General features: G+C 42.6%; 1 protein-coding gene across 1 annotated transcript in view; it reads right to left on the bottom strand.

Moving 5' to 3' along the window:
* The window catches only part of LOC145418631 (uncharacterized), a 55,352-nt gene extending 39,800 nt beyond the window's left edge, over nucleotides 1–15,552 (bottom strand). Inside the window, exons 1-4 of the mRNA XM_080286995.1 lie at nucleotides 15,537–15,552; nucleotides 14,242–14,422; nucleotides 11,727–11,880; nucleotides 4,572–4,757 (exon numbers count right to left, since the gene is read on the bottom strand). Coding sequence (XP_080143121.1) covers nucleotides 4,572–4,757; nucleotides 11,727–11,880; nucleotides 14,242–14,422; nucleotides 15,537–15,547 — 532 coding nt within the window. The 5' untranslated portion in view covers nucleotides 15,548–15,552. The remainder of the gene's footprint in view (nucleotides 1–4,571; nucleotides 4,758–11,726; nucleotides 11,881–14,241; nucleotides 14,423–15,536) is intronic.
* Nucleotides 15,553–17,747: the final 2,195 nt, after the last annotated feature.

Below are 17,747 nucleotides of genomic sequence, written 5' to 3'. Positions count from 1 at the left end.
TTGGTTATGAGAGATATTATCGTAGGTTAATATATATATTTTTTGAGGGAAGAACAAGAAAAGGGCAGTACAGAATCTCTCATATCTCTGGTTCTTCCTGTAAAATACATATAAGTTATAACAGGGAATCGATTGCAAATGTGTTTGAGAATCCCACCTTGGGATTGGATTCATAAATACACATAGCCCCGTATTCTCTTTGGTTAAGTAGGCCCCCCTAGATTTTATCTGTGTGTCTGATATAATGTACCATTGTATCTCTGTTTCTAATATACTGTTGATATATACAGTTAACTTTTGTGGTAGATGGGGGGGACAATCATCCTGTCACTCAGTGTAGGGATGCCCTATGGTCTCTACACTGAGTGACAAGCCTAAAGGTTTCCTGTACCCTGGAAACCATTTACTACACTGGGTGGTAACCATATAACTGGGGTTTTTGGCAAGGTTAAGTATACCCCAGATTCCCCTATCAAAAATCACTTAATCATGGCAAATGTTTTGGAGAGCCTCAGAGGACCCAATACCAGCCAAGGACCCCAACCAAATGGACAGGTTTCATGGCCATGTGGAATGTGAGAGGTGTGAATCAGGACAGCAAGAGGGCGGAAGTGGTGAATGTGTTCAAGAGTGCGAGATATGCCATGATGACACTGTGTGAAACAAAGATGAAAGGGTGTGCAGTGGAGGAGTGGAAGGGTGTAAAGTGTGTGAGGTCAGGCATGAATAGGCGAGGAAGATGCAAGGAAGGAGTTGCTTTGTTGATGAATGAGGTGTGGCAGAATGGAATGAGAGATTACAAATGTGTCACCTTGAGATGTATGTATGTCATGTTCAAGTTTGAGAAGGTGAAAGTGGCTGCCACTGTGATTCTAGCATATGCACAGTGTGATGACAGGAGTGAGAGAGAGAAAGACAGGTTTTGGAATGAGCTGGATGAAGCAGTGGGAGAAATGCCTAGGAGCTAGAAAGTGATTGTAATGGGCAATATGAATGGAAGAGTAGGCACTGGTCCTGAGGATGACATAATGGGTTGTAATGGAGTACCAGGAGAAATTGATAACGGGAAGCAACTGAAGGATATATGTCAGGAAAGGAGGTCCTGCATTTGTAACTCGTATTTCAAACACAGAGATGCACATAAATATACATGGTATAGAGGGAATGGGGATCAAGTTGAAAGAAGCCTGATTGATTATGTGCTTGTGGAGGTCGATGCTGGGAATGGTTGCTGATACGAAGGCAGTAAGAGGACGATGTGGTCTGTCAGATCATATGATTGTGGTATGCAAGATCAAGCTGAAAGGAGTGAGGTGGACCAGGAGAGAGAGGAGCAGTCAGGGAGAAAGTCTGAAAGTCGAGAATCTGAGGATCACAGAAATGGATGAATACAGGACCAAAGTAGGGAGTAGTTAGAATCAGTATATTGGAATGAAATGGATCTGGACAGCCTGTAGAATGCATATAGGGATTGCTTAGTTAGGAATGCTGAAGTGGTGTGTGGTGTGGCAAGAGTAACAACAAAGAAGAAAGGTACGGCATGGTGACGTGAAGAGATTAAGAGAGCGGTGAAGGAAAAGAGAATAAAGTGGCTGGAGTGGTTAAAGGACAGGGGTTCAATTGAAATAAGAACTGAATATATTGAGTGCAAGAAGCACGTAAAGAGACTAGTGAAGAGGAAAAGGAGATAAATGATGATCAAGGAAGAAAAATGAATGCAAATTCCTCTGAAAATAGGAAGTTATACTGGAAAGAGGTGCAGAAATGTAGAAGTGACAGTGGAAAGAAATGTGAAAGAGTGAAGGATGTAAGTGGTAGATTTTTAACCCATGGGGATGAAGTAGGGACAAGATGGAGAGAATATTTTGAAAGCTTGGTGAATACGTATAGAGAGAGCAGAGCCACTGTAAACATGATTGGGTTTGAGGATGCGCAGAGGAATGCAGTGATAGGAAACGTGACACTTGCACAGGTGAAGAATGCTGTGAAGTGGCTGAAACATGGGAAAGTAGCTGAGGTGTATGCAGAGATAATTAAGTGTAGTGGAGAGAGCAGAATGAAGTGCTTTTTGGAGATATGTAAGAAGGCATGGATGAGTGAAACTGTGCCAGCAGATTGGAAAAAGGCTATGATTGTACCCCGGTAGTTGAGCAAAGTGGGTACAAGGATTATTGTGGCATAAGTTTATTAAGTGTGGTAGGGAAGGTATTTGGAAGAATTATTATAGAGAAAGTAAGAAAGATATCAGAAGTCCTAGTGAGTGGTGAACAGGGTGGCTTTAGGAGTGCCAGAGAATGTGTGGATCAAATATTTGCTGTGAGACAAATAGTGGAGAAGGCTTGTGAGAAGGACTTTAAGGTGTTTATGGCATTCAAGGATCTGGAAAAAGCATACAGCAAAGTAGATAGAGAAGGATTGTGGAAGATTTTGCACATGTACGATGTAGTTGGGAAACTGCTAGGTGCCATCAAGAGTTTTTATGATAGCAATGAAGCATGTGTAAGGGTAAATGGGCATCTAAGTGAATGGTTCATGATCGGTGTGGGTGTGTGACAAGGTTGTGTGATGTCCCCATGGTTGTTCAGTATATATATGGATGGGGTGATGAGAGAAGTAAAAACATGAGTAATGGAGAGAGGGATGGCATTGGTATTGAATGATGATGGATGGAATATCTCAAATTTGTTGTATGCTGATGATAGAGTACTACTTGCAAATACTGGACAAGAACTTAGTAGACTAGTGCAGAGTTTTGCAGATGCCTGTAACTGTCGTGCCTTGAAAGTAAATGTAGAAAAGAGTAAAGTGATGGTTATTGAGAAAGAAGGTGACTCCCAGTGTGATGTTACAGTGAATGGAGAAAGACTGCAATTGGTGAGAGAGTTCAAGTACCTGGGTACAGTGATAGAAAAGAGAGGAAAATGTGCAAAAAAGTGGAAAGTCAAGTGACACAAGGAAGTAAAGAAGCTGGTGCTATTAAGACCTTGATAACAAACAGAGGCTTGAGTGTTGCAGCTGTGCGAGGCTAACATGAAGAAGTGTTCGTGCCAACTTTAACATATGGATGTGAGAGTATGGTGTGGCATGAAAATGAAAAGTCAAGAGTGAGAGCGGTAGAGATGGGACTGCTGAGGATTGTATGTGGAGTACAGAGAGTGGATAGGATACAAAATAATGATTCGTGAACAATGTGGAGTGAGGAAGTCTGTGGACACCAGAGTCAGAGAGAGTGCACTGAGATGGTATGGTCATATGGAGAGAATGGATAACAATAGAGTGGTGCAAAAGGTATATCTGAGCAAATTTGAAGAAGGGAGGAGGCGAGGTAGGCCAAGGAGAAGGTGGAGGGGTATGGTGGATGAGTGTGTGAGGAAGAAAGGTATGGAAGTCAGTGAGGCTAGGTAACTGACAGGAGATCAAGCTGGCTTGATGAATGTTGTGAGAAGAAGCTCATGATCAGGGATTTGGCACCCCTTTTTAACGTGATAGCATCCAGAGTGATTATATTGGATACGTTTATGTGAAACTACAGAGTGTGGTGAATGTTTTTAACGTATCAGATAGATCCAGGATTCTGGAGGCTTGAATGATGAGTGAATGGAAGCATGGACCATTGTACTGGGCAAATTTGGGCTGTCTAGACATTGCTGCTCCTCACCCTGCCCTAGGGTGGGAAAAGAGGTCCGGATGATACTGACTTTCAGTTATCTGCCATCACAATATACGGCTGAAGGCAGTATCTGGCGCTGCTGGCTCAGCTCTGTTAAAGCAATATCATTCATGGGAAAGTTTTTAGGATAGAGGGTCGACAGGGATAGTAACACAGTATCCTGCTCGACGCTGAATGTCGAGCCGATGGAGGGTATTATGCAATATCTGGTGTTTCACTTTATTTGGCATAGGGCTTGGCTGAATTATGCGGGATAATTGAAAGTTTACTGTACACATTTACAGTCACACTCTTCAGCCAGTCATCTGGAACAACACACTGATATATAATTGAGTTTTTCAAATCAGCAACTAAACCCACTCATATATATCTCCTGAGGCCTTCAGCTTTTCAGCAGTAAATCCAGAAACACCCACCACCTTCCCCAACTGCATATTGCCTATCGCTCTGCTCCCAGTATCAGCATCAATCAAAGTTCAAGGGCCAAACTTTGGATCTGCTGACTCTAAACTTTCCCTGTTCCAGTCAGACTCCTCATTCAGCAAACAGTTATAATGCTCTCTCCAGGGATCTTTAATATCTTCACTGTCTACCATTACCATTTTTTCATCATTCTTCATATACTGCTTACCTATGATATCCCTGTTTTCCTTTTTTGTCTGATTTTCTACCTTAAATACCATGTTCTTCCTTTTCAGATGAATAATGTTGGCAGTGATGATGATGATGATGATGATGATGATGGTCCTTTATGTATTATAAGTTGATGATGATGATGGTGGTGGTGGATCCTTGATGCTTCCTAAGTTTATAGTGATGATGATGACAATGAGAGTGATGATGTTGATGAAGATTCTTTACATATCCTAAGTTGATGATGAGAATAATGATGATCCTTTACCTTTCCTAAGGGTGACCTGGCCGGTTGGGGGTGAGACAACAGCGGTGTAGAGAGAATAATCGTCCTCTGTAGGGGTGACAGGTGGCTGTGAGGTTTCTTCCCTCTCTGCAAGTCGCACTCCCCCACACTCCTCACTGCCAGGCTCCACCAGGTATCGGAGGGTTGTCGGGGAGCTTGGGAAGTCCACTGGGGGTTGACAGGAAGGGAAATTGACAGATAGACTGATGCTTTAGTTTACTGGATGAATAAGTAGATTAGACAGATTGGTAGTTAGAATTATAGACTGTTTTTTACAATTGACTTATATGATCACATGCTTTTATGACTGTAACATTTAGCACATTTTTTTCATTGGTGTTTTTCACTGCTACATTGCCCATTTTTCTCATTATACCTGTATGTTCATTTCCTCACTTATATGATTGCTAGAACACTAAATTCATTAAAAAATCATTTGTTATACAATCCATCCACCCATCCATCATCCAATCCTACATTGCCCCTTGAGGAGTGTAGGAGCCCGGGGCTAGGCAGTTGGTCCTGACATTTAAGATGAGAGTGACCAGCCTCACTCATCCCTGAATGGCACTACATGAGCAATCAACCCCAACCATCCCCTGGATATAAACCTTCACCGCTCAACCCCAATCACCCCTTGGATATAAACCTTCACCGGCTCAATCTGATTGGAGTGCAATAATTACCCACAAAACCACCAGGAGCCAAAATTTGGTTATATGGTTACCACCCAGTGTAGTAAATGATTTCCTGGTGTACAGGAAACCATCTGGCTTGTCACTCAGTGTAGAGTCACCCACAGGCAGAAGGAAGAGGAAAGAATGAAGGAAAGAAAGACAGAAGAAGGAGTGTAAAGTTACCCATAGGCAGAAAGACAAGGAAAGAATGAAGGAATGGAAGACAGAAGAGGATGGAAGGAAAGAAGGATGGAGGAGAGGAAAGGGCAGACACCCAACAGCAGCACTACACTGAGTGAGTGGATGGTGAGCATTCCCACCCACTTTCAAAAATGCATCCCATTCATATAATGATGGCATGCTGTTGATAAATAAGTAGACATTTTGTTGACCACAATAACATTCCTCTGTAGGCATAAATTTATAAAACTGCATTTTTCTTTTCTCCATCCAGTTGACACTACATCAAACTCAGTCTGTAACTTGCTTAACATCATACATGTACCATGTCCACTAACAATTACAGAATATATAGAAGAGTATGTATAATGCATGAATATTATAACCTCTTTCATGTTGTCTCTATATCAGAAAGGGTGTACTCAGGGTGTGTGTGAAGTTGAAGGGTGTATTATTATTATTATTATTATTATTATTATTATTATTATTATTATTATTCTGTGGTAGGTGGGGGCACTCACCATCCACTCATTCAGTGTAATGCTGCTCGCAGGTGCCAGCCCTTTCCTCTCCTCCTTCCTTCTTTCCATCCTTCCTCTTCTGTCTTTCTTTCCTTCTTTCTTTCCTCTTCCTTCGGTCTGCGGGTGACTCTACATTGAGTGACAAGCCAAATGATTTCCTGTACACCAGGAAGCCAAATGCTGCACTTGGTGGTAACTATATAACCAGATTATGGCGCCTGTGGTTTAGTTGGTAATTAAGGCACTCCAATCGGATTGAGCCGATGGAAATTTATATCCAAGGGATGGTTGGGGTTTATTGCTCATGTAATGCCACTCAGGGATGAGTGCGACCAGTCACACTCATCATCAATGTCAGGACCAACCTGCCTTGCCCAGGGCTCCTACTCTCCTCGTGGGGCAACACAGGATTAGATGATGGATGGATGGATGGATTATTATTATTATTGTTATTATTACATGATTGGATGATGGATGGATGGATTATTATTATTATTATCATTATTATCATGATAGAGAAGTTAGAAGGAGAGTGGAAGATAAAAATGGTAGATTGATGGTGGAGAGGGGAGAAAAAGTGAGTAGACGGAGAGAACACTTTAAGGAACTGTTAAACATAGAGAATGAAAGTAATGTGAGTATAAGTGGCTTGGGAGTGGCTGGGAGCAGGAGGTAGGTGAGAAGGGAGGAAGAGATCAGTAGGATGGAAGTAGTGGAAGCAATGAAGTAAGTAAAAATGGGGAAAGCTCTAGGAATTGATGAGGTGTGTGGTGAAATGCTAAAGCATGGGGAAGAGATAGTAGTGAAATGGATATGGAAGATGTGAAGATTGGCTTGGTAGGAAGATAGAATCCTAGAGGATTGTAAGTCATGTATAATTTTTCCCCTGTACAAAGGAAAAGGTGAAAAAGAAGTGTGTATCAATCATAGGGGTATTTGTGTAATAGGAACAGTATATGGTAGGATGCTTACTGACAGAGTTAGAGAAATAACAGAGGAATAAGTTGGAGAAGAAGAGGGAGATTTTAGGAAGGGAAGAGGTTGTGTAAATCAGGTACTCATCCTTAGGTCTTTAGTGGAAAAGTTTCTAGAGAAGGGAAAGAAGTTGTATGCAGCCTTCATGGATTTGGAGAAGGTATATGACAGAATGGATAAACATAGCATGTGGAAAATATTAAAAATATACAGTAAAAGTCCTGTAATCTGAATGACAGGGGACTGAGGGTCTTTTGAACACCTTTTTTTTTTTTTTTGAGAGGGACCTCAGAAAACATTAGAAATATGTACATGATCATTAAATAAACACTTAATATAATATGGGTCATTGTTTTACTCGCTGGAAATGCATAAAGGTGTAGCTGAATAGTTGCAGGCAGTTATTCCAAGTCCAAGAGCAAGTCCAAGCCAGATAAATCCTTTGATAAAGCCCAGACAAAGCCCAGAGAAAAAATCCACTTGATTTACTTAGTTTTCACTCAGTTCACTAAACAGTAACTTACTGTAATTCACTTAATTTTCACTTAATACACTTATATTTATTACTGCATTTAAAATTATCTGCCAGCTCAAAAAATTTGGAGTATTGGGATATTCAGATTATTGGTGGTTGGATTAAAGGACTTTTACTTAATAGAGTAAATGGGAAGCTGCTGAATGCTGTGAAGAATATGTATGAGGGTGCTAAGGCTGCAGTGCGTGTGGATGGTGAACTAAGTGAATTTTTCTATCTGAATGTTGGATTCAAACAGGGATGTGTCATGACTCCATCATTGTTCAATCTGTATATGGATAGGATTATAAAAGAGATGCAAGGTAGGGCAGTGAATACTGGTGCAGCCCTAATGAGAGAGAGCAGCATTTGGAAACTTCCTGTTCTGTTGTTTGCAGATAATACCAGTACTGTATTGTTAAGAAAAGACAAAGGGGAACTGCAAGGCTTGGTGAAAGAGTTTGGGAAAGCATATAAGAAATGGAATCTAAAGGTGAACATAGGGAAAAGTAAAGTTATGGTCTTGGAGAGAAATGAAGTCACTGAATGGTCTGTGAGGTTGGATGATGTGGAAATGGAAAATGTGAGTCTGTTTAAGTACAGTACTTGGGTAGTGTGATGAGTAACGGTGGAAGTTTGGAGGATGAAGTGCTTCAAAGGGTACAACAGGGAAGAAAGGTTGCTGGTGCTTTGAAAACGGTGATAAAAAATAGAGAAGTGAGCATGGAAGTAAAAAAGCCGCTCCATGAGAGTATTGTGAAACCTGCTGTAACATATGGAAGCAAAGCTTGTGCCTTGTTGGAAGGACACAAGTCAAGTGTGACAGCAGTGGAAATGAGTTATTTGAGAGGAGCCTGTGGAGTTACATGGAGAGACAGACAAATGAGGAAGTGAAGAAGCATTGTGGTGTGGATGTGTATGTGACAGAAAGGATTAGGAGAAATACACTGGCCATGTGGAAACAATGGAGAGTGAGAGACTAATGAGGAGAGTGTATGTGAGTGAGGTGGAGGAGGGGAGAGGGAGGAGGAGGCCAAGAATGAGATGGAGGGATGGAATGGAGAGGTATGTGAGAGGGGTGTGTGAGCTGAGGGGAGGGCAGTGAAATGGCAAGGGACAGGGTGACGTGGAAGTGATTTGTTTGTGGCTACCCTTTACAGGATCAAGGCGACTGGGAGCTGATAGATAGGAAGATAGATAGTAGTAGTAGTAGTAGTATTAGTATTAGGATTAGTATCAGTATTGTTATTACTATTATTACAGTACAGTAAATGTCCTCTAATACGAATCACATGGAACTGAGGGTCTTTTGATTGTTTTTTTTAGGACTATTAAGAGGGGCCTTTGAAAACATTTCAAATATGTACATGATCTTTAAATAAACACATAAATGATATGAATTATTGTTTTACTCACTGGAAATGCATAGAAGTGTAGATGAATAGATGAAGGCACGTATATCCAAGTCCATGGGCAAGTCCAAACCAGATAAATCCTTAGATATAGCCCAGAAGAATTGGAAAAACACCAGAAAAAATAGAAAATTTTTGCCTTGGCAAATTCTGAATATTGGGATTTTCGGATTATTGGTGGTCGGATTGGAGGACTTTTACTGTATTATTAATATTACTATTCTATCTATCCATCTATCTATCTATTGCCAGATGGCTCAATCCCATAAGGGGTGACCACAAACAAATGGCCTCCATGTCGCCCAGTCCCCCGCCATTTCACTGCCCTCCTCCTAGCTCAAAACCTCCTCTCTCATATACCTCTCCACTCCATCCCTCCATCTCATCCTCAGCTGCCCCCTCCCTCTCTCCCTCTCCCCTTCACTCACATACACTCTCCTCATTAGTCTCTCACTCTCCATCCTCTCCACATGGCCAAACCACCCCAGTGTATTTCTCCTAACACTCTCTATCACATCCACATCCACACCACAGTGCTCTTTTACTTTCTTATTTGTCAGACTGTCTCTCCATGTAACCTCACATGCTCCTCTCAAATAACTCATTTCCATTGCCATCACTCATGACTTGTGTCCTTCCAACAAGGTCCAAGCTTCACTTCCATATGTTAGAGTTGGCATCACAATACAGTACTATCATGCACGCACTTTTTTAAAATATCATGCTCAGTTCCCTATTTCTTATCGCTGCTTTCAAAGAACCAGCAACCTCTCTTCCTTGCTGCACCTTTTCAAGCACTTCATCCTCCAGACTCGCACCCTTACTCATCACACTACCCAAGTACTCATGCTTAAATGCACTCACATTTTCCATTTCCTCGTCATCCTACCTCACTGTACATTCATTGACTTTATTCCTCTTGAAGACCATAAATTTATTCTTTCCTACATTATTATTATGGAGAATGTGAGTACATTCAAGTACTTGGGTAGTGTGATGAGTAAGGATGGAACTTTGGGGGATGAAGTATGTGAAAGGGTACAGCAGGGAAGGAAGGTTGTTGGTTCACTGAAAGCAGTGATGAGAAATAGGAAGGTGAGTGTGTTAGAAGTCACTGCATGATAGTATTGTGATCCCTACCCTGACGTATGCAAGCGAGGCATGGACTTTGCAAGAGGGAAACAAGTCAAGAGTGAGAGCAGTGGAAATGAGTTACTTGAGAGGAGCATGTGGAGTGACATGGAGGGACAGGTTGACGAATGAAAAAATGAAGGAACGTTGTGGGGTGGATGTGGATGTGGTTGAGAAGATTAGGAGAAATACACTGAGGTGGTTTGGACATGTGGAGAGAATGGAGAGTGAAAGACTGACTAAGAGAGTGTATGTAGGTGAGGTGGAGGGAAGGAGAGGGAGGGGTAGACTGAGGATGAGGTGGAGGGATGGAGTTGAGAGGTACCGGTATATGAGGGAGGGGGGGGTGAGTTGGGGGGAGGGTAGTCAAATGGTGGGTGACAGAGCGACTTGGAGGCGTTTTGTCTGCAGCCACCCTTTGCAGAATTAGGGCGTCGGGCTATAGATAGATAGATGATATGGGAGGAAATATTGTACTGAACAGCAGAATTATTATGACTCCTATGCCCACAAACGTCAGCTGTGTTTACAGCCACAGCCCTTGCATCTACTTCTTCCCCATCTGACCACTGTCACTCCATCCCTCACTCACCACTCAGCTGTTTTGCAGAAAATAAAATAAATATGTAGGAATTGCAGGCACAGTAATTTTGTCTGGCAAAACAAACATTTATTCCTGTCAACTAGATTTCTCTTCTTTGCCAGAGCAAATGCAATGACGAGTGAGTGCCCTGGGACACCACTTATCCCCCAGCCTCAAAGAGACCCATGATGATGGCTCAACAGGACCTGGTACTCAATAAGGTTAGTTACACCTGTTTGGTTAGTGTGTTACATCTACTCAACCTCTGATCACTCTTTCAGTCATACTCATAGGTGATACGGTGATGGAAAGTAGTCAGCTAAGGCATTAAAGGAGGTCTAGGGACCAGTCTAAGGTTCTATCTATTTATCTATAGCCCGACGCCCAAATCCCGCAAAGGGTGGCCGCAGACAAAACGCCTCCAAGTCGCTCTGTCACCCACCATTTGACTACCTTCCCCCCAACTCACTCTCCCCTCCTTCATATACCTCTCAACTCCATCCCTCCACCTCATCCTTGGTCTACCCCTCCCTCTCCCTCCCTGCACCTCACCTACATACACCCTCTTAGTCAGTCTTTCATTCTCCATTCTCTCCACATGTCTAAGGTTGCTGTTGTTACTTTTATAGAGGGGGAAGGGTGTGGGTTCCACTTGGCCTCAAACATAGCCTTATTAAACCCATGTTTTAATTGTCCCGGTATCCCATAAATCATTATCCGATCCACTTTCCATAATTTAAGCCCATCGGATAATGGTGGTGTGCTGTACTGGCATTATTCTTAGGCATCAGAGTATTGAATCACCCTGTAGAAACTTGAAGCCTGCTTTTAAATGCAGAACTTGGGGAGGCAGGAGGGAGGGTTGTACCTTACCTGTCACTGGCTCATAGATCGCTGTCTCTGTCTGTCTGTACCTCATAAATGTTCATTTAAAAAAAAGATCAGTATTACTGTCAGGAACTGTGCATTACTTGTCTCTGGCCGACAGATTTCTCTGTTAGGCACGGTGTACTGCGGGTGTGTGATGCTGAGGACAGGAATGAGAATTGCAGATGGATGCTGCAGATGATAAGATGTAAAGTTTTGCAAATGGCTGTACACAACCTGTCTGGGAATACATTACCTGTCTCTAACTGTACCTTACCTGTCTCTGGCTCATAGATCTCTGTGTCAGGTAGGGTGTACTCTGGATGTGTGAGGTTGAGAGGTGTGCCCCTGTGTGCGATGGGGGCCTCCGCTCCACTGAGGGCAAACATCTCCTCCTCCTCCTCCATCGCAGCGCCCACCAGGCGCCCATTCTGCTTGAACACAGCATTAATGTCTGCAGTTCACTGAGATGGTTAACCATGTTGAAAATATGGAGAATGACAGACTGACCAGGAGAGGGAATGTCAGTGAGGCAGAGGGTAGGGGGAGTGGGAGACCATGCATGAGATGAAGGAATGGGATGGAAAGGTATATGAGAGAGGGGATATGAGCTGGAGAAAGAGAGAGCAGCCTCTTGGCAGAGGACAGGGTGACATGGAGATGATTCATTTGTGATTATGTTTTCCATGATTAAGGTGTCTTGCTATAGGCAGATTGATGGTGAATTGTTTAGCAATGAAGATAGTATTAGCATTAGAATAGTTTAAAAGAAAGAAAAAACCTGTCTGACACTATACTGCTTTACTGTACACAACAAGTTCAAGTGTTGTATAAGAAACTTTAATTTCTTACTCCTTATTTTAATTTTTTACTCTTTATTTTGAATGTTTACCAGGAGTAGACTGTAGCACCAGTTGAACAGGGCGGCACTTCCAAGGTGGAGGGCAAGTTTGTGCCAGGGAGAGCTGGAGCCCTCATTTCACCAGCCCTCAGGAATTGATCCTTACCATCCCCCTTTGCTGAACATTTTCAGTGCTTTCATTTACACAGAGAGTAGGCCAGCATATTCTCTTAATACCAGTACCTTCAACTGTCTACACCATACTATATGCACGTAAAATATCACACCTATTTCCATTCCCTTTACCACTGGCCGCTACATTAACATCAGCAAACAAGGTGATATCTCGGATTGCCACCACCGGCAAGGTAGGGCTGGCAGCACAGGGTCCTCCTGGTTGCCATGAAGCGACTGTACCAGCAGCAACTGTTGCAAATTCTGTTCTTGCTTGTCAACGGAGAAGAGCAGGTGCAGCCTTATTCTTCGCCAGTGTCCGTGCTTTTGGTACCAATTAGAATTCAGTTCATTTTTTCCTACAGTCCATATCCTCTCTAGCCTTGTTCCTCACAGAACCCCAAATTTCTCCCTCTACTGAATTTCCCCATTTTGTTTTCCTGGTTACCATCTCCTCACAAACTTCTGTAACAAGGGCGGCACCTGTTGTTATACCAAATCTGAATATGCAGTTGACACTGTTTTAAACTTCACCTCAACTAATTTTGATTACCACTGTATAAACTAAATTATCTAAATATTACCAAATGTGTCTGTGTAGTCTATCACTCCCCCAATGCTTCTTTAGAACCCAGTGTATTTGACTCCATATCCACACAGTTGAGTAACTTTAACTTTGTCCTTAGCACCAAGATTACCATTTTGGGTGATTTTAACGTACTTAATGTTGAATGGTTATTGCATTCTGCCAGGATTGACGATGCTGGTCTAGAGTGCGAGCCGTTTGCAGAATCATTTAATCTCACACAGTTGGTAAAGCAACTAACCAGAATACCAAATAATCCTGGCCATAATGCCCATCTCTTGGATCTGTTCCAGACAAATAATCCAGATCAATACAGGATAGAAGTACTGTCACCACTTGGATCCTCTGACCACAGTCTCATCAAAGCCTCATTAGTCAGCCCCCAGACCTCCCTATTCTGAACCTGTCAAGGTGACCCAATGGCACATTGATTATCTTGCTGACATTCCATGGCAGGCTATCTTCTCTAGTGATGTCAATTCTGTCCAGTCCCACATTAATGACTTAATACTGCCTGGTATAGATTTATTCATACCAGGTCAACAGTTAAGTAAAAGATCAAACTCTCCAAAATGGTTTGATAACAACTGTGCCAGAGCAATGGCCCAAAAGTCATTAGCATTTTTTTTTTTTTTTTTTTTTTTTACGTGTCCGACTCTGAGCAGAGGTTCAGGGCCTATTTCTTGGGGGCAGTGGCCTATCCCAAGGCCCAGTAGTCCTCCTACACCTCCACATGTCACCACTTTGGCACTAACACCCACTGTCCATATTGAATACATGCTAGGGCTGTCTCATACAGGACTGGTGTACTGGTATTAGCAGGGGTACTTTTATGACATGTCGGCGGGTCATCTGGTAGATCAGGAAAGTCTGCTTTTTAGGAAATTCAAATCCTTAAACTGTTCCCTGCCCCAGCCGGGATTCAATCCTGGGTCCATCAGGACTGCAAGCCGCCTCTCTACCGATTCAGCCACCGCATATAACTCTTACGTGTACGAAAAGTGTTAAGGATATGTATGATAAAAATGGTTTAATATATGGGACAGTACAAGTTTGACTCATTCCTGTGAAGATACAATTAGGTAAGAATACACACACACACACACACACACACACACACACACACACACACACACACACAATGTATACATTATCATTACCTCAGTGCAGTCTGTATCACTAAAGTCTTACCTGCATGGGGAACCTGAGAGGGTCTCGAACAGACTGCTGGTAGGAGTAAATAGGAGGTGGGATGGATGTGTGATCTGAGAGGGGAGACTGGTTGGCAAGGGTACCACTGCTGCTGCTGCCACCTTCAGACAAGTCCATGCTCTCTTCACTGCCTGGCTCTCCTGCACCCTCACCCTCCCACCTGAAGAAACGTGAAGCTGTAAGAGTTACTCCCCTCTTTGGAGTGTAGGGATTCAAGACCATGTTATCATAGTCCAAAACATTTAGAGATAGGAGAGAGTAAATGGTAATAGTCAATCCCATGTTGCCCCCTTTAGAATGTATGGGTCTGAGTCTTGGCTACCTTTTTGTATTGTATGATACTGATTACAAAGACATCGACATGCTTGCATTCATCGGCTTCGGTCGCCTAATGACAACTCTAGACACTACTTGATCTCATGCAGCCACTTTGTTGTATGCTTTTTCCAGATCCATGAAAGCCATAAACACCTTATGGTCCTTCTCACAAGTTTTCTTTGTTATCTGTCTCACTGCAAATATTTGATCCACACATCCTCTGCCACTCCTAAAGCCACCCTGTTTATCACTTACTAGGACTTCTGATTTCTCTCTTACTTTCTCTGTAATAATTCTTCCATACACCTTCCCTACCACACTCAGTGAACTTATGCCATGATAGTTCATGCACTCACTTCACTCTCTGTTATTTTTTTACAGGGGTACAATCACAGCCATTTTCCACTCTGCAGGCACAGTTTCACTCATCCATGCCTTCTTATATATCTCCAACAAGCATTTAATTCCTCTCTCACCACTACACTTAATCATCTCTGCATACACGTCATCAACCCCAGCTGCTTTCCCATTTTTCAGCCACTTCACAGCACTCTTCACCTGTGCGAGTGTCACGTCTCCTGGCACTGCATTCCTTCTCTGCACACCCCTAAAACCAATCATGTTCACAGCCACTCTGCTCCCTCTATTCCCATTTATCAGGCTTTCAAAATATTCTTTCCATCTCGTCCTTGCTTCATCCCCATGGGTTAATAATCTACCACCTACATCCTTCACACCATCACATTGTCTTTCTTTTTTTCACTTCTACATTCCTGCATCGTTCCAGAAGGAGAGTTAATGAGACAAAAAGCCTTTGACTCCACCTTGTTGAGAAGAGTGTATGTGAGGAGCCTCCCCACACAAGAGAGTTATACTCTACACAGGGGCGAATAAAACATTGTGTGTGTGTGTGTGTGTGTGTGTGTGTAATACTCACACGTGTGGCCGCTACTCACGTGTCGTTCATCTTCACCTAGAAAGAAAAAAAAGAACAGGTTAGAGATAACTCTCTAAGTACAAACTCATTATGGGATCTGGCTATAGATAGATGGATAGACAATTTTTTGTTGTTTCCTTTTTGTCATTTTTTTGCTTACCTTTTGGGGTTCTCTTTTTATCAACTTTATTTTGCCATTTCCATTTTTCTTGTCTGTCTATTTTGTTTAATTTTCTCTATAAAGGCTCCAACATGCTTGCATGAGTCAGACTTAGTCACTTAATTACAGCTGTCTGTGCTGCTCAGTCCCTGGCAGCCTCCCTATTCAGTCCTTTATCCCAGAGGTCACACTCTATGACCTCATCCCAGGTCTTTTTTTGGTCTGCCTTTCACAACCCTACCCCCATCGTTCATACTTGTCACTTTCTACACCCAGTTGTCATCCCCCATCCTCTCCAGATACCCAGACCATCTCAGTATACCCCTCCTCACCACAACACCAATACACCTTTTATGTTTTCTCTTTATTTCGTATCATATATTTTTTTCTCAATTTTCTTCATTTGTCTTATAATAATTTAGCATTGGTTAAGAAGAGGTACATGATTGGATAATAAGGTGAAGGTCTTAGTGTTTTCTTGGTGGTAGGTAGGGGCACCCATCATCCACTCACTCATTGCAGGGATGCCTTATGGTCTCTAAACTGAGTGACAAGCCAAATGGTTTCATGTTCCGAGGAAACCATTTACTGCACTGGGTGGTAACCATATAATCAGGATTTTTGGCCAGGTTAAATGTCCTTCAGATTCCCCTATCTAAAATCACTTAATCATGGCAAATGTTTCAGAGAGCCTTAGTGGGCCCAATACCTGCCCAGGACCCCAACCAAATGAGTAGATTCGCGTGGCCATGTGGAATGTGAGAGGTGTGAATGAGGAGAGCAAGAGGGTGGAAGTGGCGAATGTGTTCAGGAGTGCAAGATATTCCTTGATGGCACTGTGTGAAACAAAAATGAAAGGATGTGAGCTGGAGGAGTGGGAGGGTGTGAAATAAGTAAGATCGGGCATGAATGGGTAAGGAAGATGCAGGGAAGGAGTTGCTTTTTTGATGAATGAAATGTGGCAGAACTGAATAAGAGATTACAAATGTGTCAGCTGGAGATCTATGTATGTCAACTTCAAGTTTCAGTAGGTGAAAGTGGCAGTAATTGTAGCTTATGCACCGTGTGATGACGAGTGAGAGAGAGAAAGACAGGTTTTGGGATGAGCTGGATGAAGCAATGGGAGAAATGCCCAGGAGCTATAAAGTGATCGTAATGAGCGATATGAATAGATGGAACGGGGATCATGTTGAAAGGAGCATGATTGATTGCGTGCTCGTGGAGAGGTCGATGATGGGAATGGTTGCTGATCCGAGGGCAGCGAGAGGACGATGTGGAGTTTCTGTCAGATCATATGACAGTGGTGTGCAAGATCAAGCTGAAACAAGTGAGGTGGACCAGGTGAGAGAGGAGCAGTCAGGGAGAAAGACTGAATGTCGAGACGCTGAGGATCAAAGAAATGGCAGATGAATACAGGACCAAAGTAGGGGAGGAGTTAGAATAAGTGAATTGGAATGAAATGGATCTAGACAGCTTGTGGAATGCATATAGGGATTGCATAGTTAGGAATGCAAGGATCTAGACAGCTTGTGGAATGCATATAGGGATTGCATAGTTAGGAATGCAAAAGCAGTGTGTGGTGTGGCAAGGGTAACAAACAAACAAGAAAGGTATGGTGTGGTGATTTGAAAAAGTTAAGAGAGCAGTGGAGGAAAAGAGGAAGAAGTGGCTAGAGAGGTTACAGAACAGGAGTCCAGTTGAAATAAGAACAGAATGTACTGAGAGAAGAAGCACATAAAGAGACTAGTGAAGAGGAAAAAGGAGAAGGTAAATGATGATCTAAGAAGAAAAATGAATGAAAATTACTCTGAAAATAGGAAGTTATTCTGGAAAGAGGTGCAGAAATGTAGAAGTGACAGCGGAAAGAAATGTGAAAGTGTGAAGGACGTAAGTGGTAGATTATTGACCCATTGGGATGAAGTAAGGACCAGGAGGGAAGAGTATTTCGTAAGTCTGATGAATGTGGAGAGAGCAAAGCGACAATTAACATGACTGGTTTTGGGGGTGTACAGAGAAGGAATGCAGCGCCAGGAAACGTGGCACTTGCAAAGGTGAAGAACGCTGTGAAGT

This window comes from Coenobita brevimanus, chromosome 115 (assembly GCF_032717465.1).
Source record: "Coenobita brevimanus isolate Jiangsu-jjx chromosome 115, ASM3271746v2, whole genome shotgun sequence".
In the NCBI taxonomy this organism is placed as follows: Eukaryota; Metazoa; Arthropoda; class Malacostraca; order Decapoda; family Coenobitidae; genus Coenobita; species Coenobita brevimanus.
Note: the sequence above shows the minus strand (reverse complement) of the source record. Positions and strands in the feature narration are given on the sequence as shown.